General features: G+C 33.4%; 1 protein-coding gene across 1 annotated transcript in view; it reads left to right on the forward strand.

Annotated features, from left to right (window-relative positions):
• LOC100375321 (derlin-1-like) overlaps positions 1-9,740 on the forward strand; it is a 10,572-nt gene extending 832 nt beyond the window's left edge. Inside the window, exons 2-7 of the mRNA XM_002734672.4 lie at positions 3,744-3,855; positions 4,156-4,220; positions 4,758-4,784; positions 5,767-5,915; positions 8,115-8,225; positions 8,391-9,740. Coding sequence (XP_002734718.1) covers positions 3,744-3,855; positions 4,156-4,220; positions 4,758-4,784; positions 5,767-5,915; positions 8,115-8,225; positions 8,391-8,538 — 612 coding nt within the window. The 3' untranslated portion in view covers positions 8,539-9,740. The remainder of the gene's footprint in view (positions 1-3,743; positions 3,856-4,155; positions 4,221-4,757; positions 4,785-5,766; positions 5,916-8,114; positions 8,226-8,390) is intronic.
• The last annotated feature ends 247 nt before the right edge of the window (positions 9,741-9,987 follow it).

Here is a 9,987-nt window from a genome sequence, read left to right on the forward strand (position 1 = left end):
TAATATCCATTAATTGTTAGTTATTCAGATATTGTCTTTTTATTATCATTACGAGGCAGAGCTCCAGAAGGAGTACCTACACTTTATGCAAATTTTTTAAAATTATGCTAATTTATTCATGACGTAGCAGTTTCTGTGCTCATGAATATTCATTAATTTGTGGCTCAATACATTTTAAAAGGGGCGATATATTATTTTTGGGGGAAGAGTTAGAAAGGGGGATTAGCAATCCTTAGGGGGTCAATACAAAAGAAGGGACCCATTTGGAGAGCAGCCATGCTCCTCGTGTCTGTTGTTACACGTGACCTACAGCTGTCAACTGTGTTCGTTCTTCGACGACTTCGACTGGCTTCCATGTGGGGTAGTATTCTTGTGTTCTGTTTTCCTGACTTGAGTTTTTGAATCCGCTGTTTATGTTTTTAACGTCTTTCATGTCTTTTGTAGGATTGTCCAATCCGTGATTCGAACTTGCGATCTTTGAGTTCCCAGCGCACTGTCTTGTCCACTGTACCACGAGTGTCTTCACACAGGAGTTAGGATTTAAGTCCTATTCATAGGAGCACTGTCTTCACTAGCATTCAAAAATCTAACTAAACATACTGGATTCGAACCAGCGATCGCTCACATTGCTGACATAGTACAAATCAACTGAGCTATGTGGGTGGTCATGCAAATTAAATAATTTGTTGTCATATTTAGCTTTATTGCCAAATGGTGTTTGCGAGAAAAAGATGGGCAGGCAAGGGAATTGAACCCAGGTCCTCCTGATCACTATGTAAAGAACTGACCCACAAGACCACAATGGATTAACTGGATGTGTTTGCATTTGATAAGACTATATAGTGTGTATATATATAGAAATACAACATATTTCTATTATTGAGTTACAATTGTCCAAAAAATTGCCAATTTTGTGTTTTTACTTGTGTAAACTATATGCATGCCATAACCCGTTAGTGTACATCTTGCCAATTGGGTGTTTGCCATTTGCGTTGCCCATACCTGACCTGACCCGACCCTAACCCTAATGTCAAGACACGTTCCTGTTAATAATTCCGTTACCCATACCTGGCCCGACCCTAACCCTAATGCCAAGACACGTTCCTGTTTATAATTTGCTCAATTAGACTTATTTTGGTGTAGACAGCTCTCGTTTGATTAATTCCCACAATTACAAGTTGTTAAATTGAGAGAATAAATGTACGGACAAATATTTTAGACTTATTTTGGTGTAGACAGCTATCGTTTAATTATTTTACACCATTACAAGTTGTTAAATTGAGAGAATAAATGTGTGGACAAATATTTTAGACTTATTTTGGTGTAGACAACTCTCGTTTAATTATTTTACACCATTACAAGTTGTTAACGTGAGAGAATAAATGTATGGACAAATATTTTAGACTTATTTTGGTGTAGACAGCTCTCGTTTAATTATTTTACACCATTACAAGTTGTTAAATTGAGAGAATAAATGTGCGGACAAATATTTTAGACTTATTTTGGTGTAGACAACTCTCGTTTAATTATTTTACACCATTACAAGTTGTTAAATTGAGAGAATAAATATGCGGACAAATATTTTAGACTTATTTTGGTGTAGACAACTCTCGTTTAATTATTTTACACCATTACAAGTTGTTAACGTGAGAGAATAAATGTATGGACAAATATTTTAGACTTATTTTGGTGTCTACAGCTCTCGTTTAATTATTTTACACCATTACAAGTTGTTAAATTGAGAGAATAAATGTGCGGACAAATATTTTAGACTTATTTTGGTGTAGACAGCTCTCGTTTAATTATTTTACACCATTACAAGTTGTTAAATTGAGAGAATAAATGTGCGGACAAATATTTTAGACTTATTTTGGTGTAGACAACTCTCGTTTAATTATTTTACACCATTACAAGTTGTTAAATTGAGAGAATAAATGTGTGGACAAGTATTTGAAACTTATTTTGGTGTAGACAACTCTCATTTGATTAATTCCAACAATTACAAGTTCTTAAATTGACAGAATGAATGTATGGACAAATATTGACCATTATATTTGTGAGTAAATACCTGTTGTTTAATTAATTTCCACCTCTACAAGGTTGAGAGAATAAATGTGTCGACAAATATTTGATACTTATTTAGGTGTAAGAACTCGTGTTTGACCAACTTCCACCATTGCAAGTTGTTAAAATAATGAAATAAATATACTGGTATCATTGGATATTTGATTTAATTGTGAAACTTTCTAACAAAATGTTAACTGCTGGCTTCGAACCCTCAATCAACAATTCCGCAGACACGGTATAAATTCCACAACACCACAGAAGATATTCGTCTGTTGCCTGAATTGTTTTCGTAATATAGGGAACGCCATCGACACTTTAACAAAACTTACCTTGACTTGGGTCTTGTTTATCTCTTGTCACAATCTGGAAACTGTTGAACAAATTGCGCGTCGTCCAGTTTAAGACGTTAGTTATTTTATTATTTATTCATTCAGTTTTGTATGGTGGAGTTTTGTGAGGTTTATTATTTTTTTGCGACGTTCTTTGTTTACTTGTTTACGGTTTGAGAGATTTCAGTTTATTTGATTTACGTTTTTACGGTAGCTCTGAGCGGGACTCGAACCCACTGTCTTTTCAAGCTAATTTTGTTTTATTTTGATGGCACGCTTGTGTACCACGCCACGACGTTGGTCGTTAAGTGGTGTTCATTTTTCTAACTACTCCAGTGTTCCGATGAGTTGAACGGAAAAGCCAAAACGATTGCTGGTTTCTGATTGCTTCGGTTCTGGTGAGTGTGTATCTAGTGTGATTCGAACCCATGTCGTTTGTATTGGGCGTTTTTTTATTTCCCATGTTGGCTACGCCGTAATATGCAACCAGTTCCCCGTTTTATTGTGATTTTGAGTGTTTAATGATGTCTTCCTCACCCGTAACGCCATGACCCAGTTTCAACCACACGGCCATTTTGCAACACAGTTCGTGACCCTTGGCGTCACCCGACTGACTGTATGAGCGTTCTGTTCAACTGTTAAGCTAGGATTTATTACCGTTATTATCATTATATTGTCACGTGATTTGTTTTACCTTATGTGTAATGTCTTAAGTATCTTTATTGTAATTTGTATATACCAATTCGTATATACCGAGGAAACGACCCCGATTGAAGGTCATGTATTTTATGACGTCACCAATTCGTGTGTAGGTACTGCTTCTAGATCTGTGCCCATTACGAATTTATATAAGATTAGAGTATGCAAGGGTGAAATAATTGAAAAGTCGTGCAAATCGCAATACAATCCAAAAGTTGCAAGACAAAAAAAATAAAACATTTCATGTTCAGGCCCATTTTGTCCTTGTCCTTAATTATTCTAAAAGTGTATAATGTTTTGCATTTTTAAAAATGTTATTATGTTTATGTTTATTATGCACATGTCCACACAAACTGAATTCTTTCAAAAATACATACCGGTACAGGTGGTACTACCAATATAGCCGTTACAAATCAAATATCAATAATTCAGTAATAGCCAAACTGTACACTAGATGTCCTGTATATTTGTTAACAGAATGTGACGATTTGACAATGGCGTTTGGAAGGTGCATTGCATTCAGTGTGTCTGTCAGTTAGGCTTAGAAGTTAAAGCCTGTCTTAATTATACACCAAATGTTTTGTTTAGACTGCATTTACTATTGTAATCATGTCTAATCTAACACAGTATGTTTAATATTTCTTACAGATATGGAGACCAATAACATCGTTATTTTACTATCCTATAATGCCACAGACAGGGTTTCATTATCTTATCAATTTGTACTTTCTCTATAACTACTCAGTAAGACTTGAAACAGGTAATTTATATTTATAAATATTGTTTCTTTTTGTGTTTTTTAAATTTTTTGTAGCAGCAATTAAAATTGTTAATACATCACTATTGTAAAACCAAAATTGCATACAATACAAGGCGGTTCCGAAGAGTAGTGATCCTTGTGTTTATAACAGTAAATACCATCACCAAAGTGGTTAGGAACCCATTTCATAAGGATCTCTACCTTGATGGCAATCCACTTGTGTAATCAAACTTGATCTTTTGTTTTTTTGCTGGTTCATTATTCAAATCATTCTTCAATATTTTTGTTCTTTTTCTCTAGGAATATTTGATGGGAAACCAGCTGATTATTTATTTATGCTTCTTTTCAACTGGATCTGTCTTGTCGTATCCTTTTATAGAAATGAGTAGAAAGCCCTGTAGCCAGGATCCTGTATAGTATTCAGCAATGCCAGGTTGTGGAATATGAAATATCTTGCAGATTTGATACCAGGTTAACACGTAGCTGAAAACTGACATACATTTGACCAAATCAATTGGAAAAGAGACATCAACAGGCGATGCATTAACTGTTGATGAATACCGTAACACTAGTTTGTATTATAATAATATAGATTTCCCTCAGGGCACTGCTGTATCAGATAACGACCTACCGTAAATTCATTGTAAAATCATTCCTGAATTCATATGGCTCTGTGATGAAATTATTATTACTACCACCATATCAAATAAACCATATGTGGGATATGGCATATATTGGTAACCAATTTGTGCCAATTTCAGTATGTGTTTGCTACGATGTATCAGTTTACATGGTTCTCTGTAGACATGTTTGACTGTCTGTATTTACTAGGTATCAAAGCTTCAGTGTCATACCTACAATGATAAATTGCAAAATATTTTCCTCAATTACATGACCATTAGATAATAGGCTTTATTGCCCCTTTGATGGTAAGTAGTATTATCTCTATCTGTTTGTAATATGTTGACTGAGGAACTATTCAAAACATCAAAAAGAACAGATAGCCTTCCCTGCTCCACCATTGACTTATTGTTTATTTTACCATTTTGACTACACCTAATGCTTATGTACTTTTGATATATCAATATGATCTTGTGGCACATAACACCATTACAGGAGAGCTCAGTATATGTAAGCTGCTTAATTTTGTGAAAAACAAATATTCGTGAATCAGTAAAATTCACAAATTTTTCTGGCGTTCTACAGCACAGAGTGTACTGTAAAATACTTTTTGCTATGAATTTTTTGCTATTTTCGCATTCAGTGAGTGATTCAGTGAAAATAAAATCCAGCGAATATACCTTTTTTCCTATATTTTACATTCAACTTGTCAAAAATCAGTGAAAATAACTTCCAATACGAAACACCCAAAGTCTTTTCATCAAAATTATTCCAACTAAAATAATAGTATTCTACAGTAGTTTTGGCTCTTTGAATGCAACAAAATGCTGAAATCGTGAATATTTCTGGGAAAGAAATTGAAACATTTTACAGTATGTATTCTCATATGTAAGGTGTATGTGAAGCATTATATTAAAATAATTCTCTAAAATGTTAGTTTTATTCTCTCTCTGCCTAATTTCAAACTTTTGTTAACCTTTTCACCTTCAGTTCTCTCTTTTCATCACAAATTCACAAAATAGTCTGTTTATAGTCTGCATTTTCCTTCAGAAGATTTGGTCAAAAATAGCCAATTTTTTTGAGTGAAAATCAAAAATTCACTTAAATTTTGTTCGTTGGCTCCAAAATTAGGGTTCATTTCCAGAAATATTAGAGAATATAAGGAAAAAAGTGCAGAAAAATTTGGGTCAGAAAGTCTGGCGATAAAAAGGTTAAAAATAAGGTCCTTCATACATTGCAATACATACTGAAATATGTTCATGTGTTTAATATTTTAATATTCATTTTCAGATTCTAATGGATCCGATGATTCTGAGTGTGCTGTATGTATGGTGTCAACTCAACAGAGATATGATTGTACAGTTCTGGTTTGGTACGCAGTTTAAAGCCATGTACTTGCCATGGGTGTTGGTGGCTTTTAATATGATTATTAGAGGAGCGTAAGTATTCCAACATTGTTTTTATATCAATTTCGCACAGTGTTTTTGATTTGACTCAAGTATTGAAAGTACTATTTTCTGACTGAATATTTACTAGTGACTGGCAACAGAAATGTCTTGCTCATTAGAGTTTATATTGAGCTGCTGTTGTCATATCACAATTTGATTTCATTTATTGATGCTACTACCAACACTCAATTCAATGATACTGTGAAATACTTCATTTTAGCTGGAATCAATTTTAGCAGAAAATACTTTTTGGGTGTTTTGTATAGGATTTATTTTCACTGATTTCTGACGAGTTGAATATAAAATATAGGAAAAAAGGTATATTCGCTTAATTTGTTTTCACTGTACCATTCCTTCAGCGAAATTAGCGAAAATTAAGTATTTTACAGTATTCATTCAAATTATCTGTATCCAATGCATTTGATATTCAGCTCTAAAAAAAAGTGATGTATTTCGTTGTTTCATTGCCCTGAAAAGATTAGTTTGTTTTTGGCAGTCTTTTCAAAAAAACAGTTTTGATACTTTAGGAACAGTTGGGTAGTTATGTAAATTACATGTGGCATTGTTTTGGTAATTCCCAGACAATCATTTCCATTTTACGGATCAGGAAACAAAAACTTTTTATCAGCAATTTTTGATCTTGAAAATAGAGTATTCAAAGAAAAACATTAGCCACAATATTATGTGTGTTGTAGATTCCTTATTAATATTATTAACCAGAAAAAAAAATTAGGAAAATCATGTAGACCAAGGAATAGTTCTCAGTAATCTGCATGAATATGGTAATTATACATCCTTATACATAAAAGAATGTTGATAGAAAGTATGAGCCACTTTTCAAAATTTCCGTATTGATGATCTACGGTATTCATTGAAATTCTCCCTAGTTGTGACAATGTTATCCTTTCCACACATTGGTAATATGGTACTGTAAAACTATTTTTACTGGCATTTAATTTAACTATTTTTCAGCAATTTCACCTGGGTTTAAGTTTAAGAACTTGGCAGGGAGACTATGAGTTCTGTTGTTATTCATATAATGAATAACATGTTCATATGGATTTAATTTAGCAAAGTTATCAGCAAAAATAGTCAAATTAAAAAACAGTGAATAACAAATGCATTGCCAGTACATACACATGATAGTACATGTACTACTGTAAAATAATTTTAGCTGGAATTAATTTTCTCTCAAAATACTTTTTGTGTGTTTTGTATGGAATTTATGTTCACTGATTTTTGATGAGTTGAATGTAAAATATAAGAAAAAAGTTATATTCGCTGATTTTATTTTCACTGAATCATTCCTTCAGTGAAAATAGCGAAAATTAATTCCAAGCGAAAATAAAGTATTTTACAGTATCTACTTACAGTGAGTTGCTTCTCAATACATGTACATTGTAATTTCGTTTTTTATTTAATAAAGTTTTGTTCTATAAAATACAGCTGCACAGAACTCATTTCACATTCTCCTTTATGAAATCTGATTATGACTGATAAGTGTAAACTCTATGTACATGATTTATATGTTCCAAAAATCAAATTAAGTATTAATACTTTACCAGCTAATTGATTTTGTGTTGCCTGGTTACTGTATTGGTGTAAATATCTTCATGTGGAATATTTTATTGGAAATTATAACCTATTCAGACTCGTGTCCTGTGTTCAGATTCCAACCTCAGATTTAGATTCAGATCCTACTGTAGCTCTATATTCTGATGCCAGCTCCAGTTATATTCAGATTCCTACCTCAGATTCAGATTCCAACTGTAGCCCTAGATTCAGATCCAGATCCTAGCTCCAGCCCCAGATTCAGATTCCAGCATCAGATAAAAATTCAAACCTTAGATTCAGACCCCTGGCTCAGTTTGAGAACCCAAATTTACATCCAGATTATACAATCACGTGTAAATTTCAGCATCTTATTCAGATCCCAACTTCACATTCATGTTTCTTTTGTGGAAATATCATCTAAACCACTGGTCACATTGTTTTTTTTTCTGCAAAAACTGAAACTGCTGCAGTGAGGCCTGTCTAAGCTGAATGCCAATAATCATAGTTTACAGAGGCTGCAATGAAGGACTAATTTTTTTCATACTCAAAGAAAAGTTGTATAGTAACACTGAGCAAAATGCAAATATATGTTCTACATCAGTGGAATAACAATTTATATCTATATATTTGTTACAGAGGAGTGAGTGAATTGATTGGTATCGTGGTTGGTCACTTGTATTTCTTTTTGATGTTCAAGTACCCACAAGATTTTGGCGGAAGAACTTTTCTAAGTACTCCACAAATTTTGTAAGTTAATTGTGCCTTTCAGCTATACAAACTTAGTTTAATTGCAAAGGGCCACAGAGTATCAGTCCATAACATTCAACAATTTTTTGTAACTTCTAATATTGCTAGACATCAGATCACTTGTTTTCTCACATCAAAACTAAAAGTCCCTACTTCTTTCTTCAGATACAAGTACTTCCCAAACCGCCGTGGTGGTGTCTCTGGATTTGGCATGGCACCGTCGAGTCGAAGGCGTCCTGATGATGACAATGGTGGTGGTGGCGGCGGGGGACGCCATAACTGGGGTCAAGGCAATGCCCTTGGTGGAATGTAGTACAGTCTGTAATTGACTTATAAAAGTCATGGAAATTCACAATATTTTGTAGCTATTCACTGGGAACCTAAAACCCAGTCAGTGACTTTTCATGTATGCGTGTGAAAGCAAAAGAAAGGACGGACTGATTTAAAATGTATTTTTCAATTTATTTGTTCTTTGTACATTTTGTGAAGTCATCAACTCACATTATGTAAAATCTGCTAAATTAAATCTTTCTGTAAAATTACAATAGAACTCGTTTTAGTGAAAGATTCAGAATATCAAAATAGTGAAATTGAATTGTTTTTTCACAGTTGAAAGGTAGTTGACTTGTAACAAGTTTGAGTCATTTGAATTCAGCAGTGTGACACAAGATTTAATGCCTGCTTTGCTTGGTTCGTTAACTACCGGTACTTGTTAAGAATAGTAATATTTTTCTAAATGGATGCAATAAAGAGGAGTGTGAGGGTATTGATGAGTTTCTTTTTACCATTGATTTGTATCCTGGAGTGTGCATCTGTTTAGTTTAATATTGTAAATAGAAATTCACTATAATGATCAGCCATCATGAAATATTATATTACAGTGGCCATATTTGTTTTTTCAGTTGGGTTAGGACATTCGATTCCTACTGTTCCAAGCTGTATCACTTTTGTACAATGTTCTTCTTTTAATTTGGAATCTATTTTATTATCTCCATGTATTTTTTTTCTATTTTGTCTTTTATATTATATTTTCTCAGGTAGCCGCCCACTATTCTCCCATCCCCTTCTTGCTGCTCTAAATCAAAGTTAAAATAATGGGTTGCCAGATCTATGTAAGACATTTAATAACCAAGTTTTGATCTAATGTGTAATTTCCAGTCGAGTCTAAAAGAGTTCATTTTAAATTGTAACAATTTTCATTGTGTTGATAATGCCCACAATACACCTGTGCTTCACTTGAGTCATCAGAAAACAGTAAACTGCAAATCAAATGTTAGGAATCTTGGTGGGAGGTCGGGGTCATGGCGGCTTTCTAGAAATTGCATCCCCATGAATACCCTAAAATGATCATATCACAAAAATTGATAACTGTTCACAGTACCTTGTATGATAATATAGTTTGTAACATCATGTGAGTGAGCGAGTTAGTGTGATACATACATTGCATATTATTTAATAAAAGAAGTTTATGTATTTTTTTTGCCATAGATGATATTAAACATTCTCAGATTTTAATTATTTCATTGTTATTGTAAACACATTGCTTATGTATTCAGTGAATTTGAATCTGTCAGCTTGTATATTATTCCCTGTTCGACATTATTCCAAAAACAGGGCTTTGTGGATTGTGTGTTTTTGCTTGTATGCATGCTCAATTGTTTCAAGCAGTATCTTGCTCGAGCTTGGACAGTCAAAATTACCCACTATAGACTCCGGTCAGTAAAAATGACTATTTTGAAATGTAGGAATTAATCTGCTATTC

This window comes from Saccoglossus kowalevskii, chromosome 6, assembly GCF_978046115.1.
Source record: "Saccoglossus kowalevskii chromosome 6, keSacKowa6.1, whole genome shotgun sequence".
NCBI lineage: Eukaryota > Metazoa > Hemichordata > Enteropneusta > Harrimaniidae > Saccoglossus > Saccoglossus kowalevskii.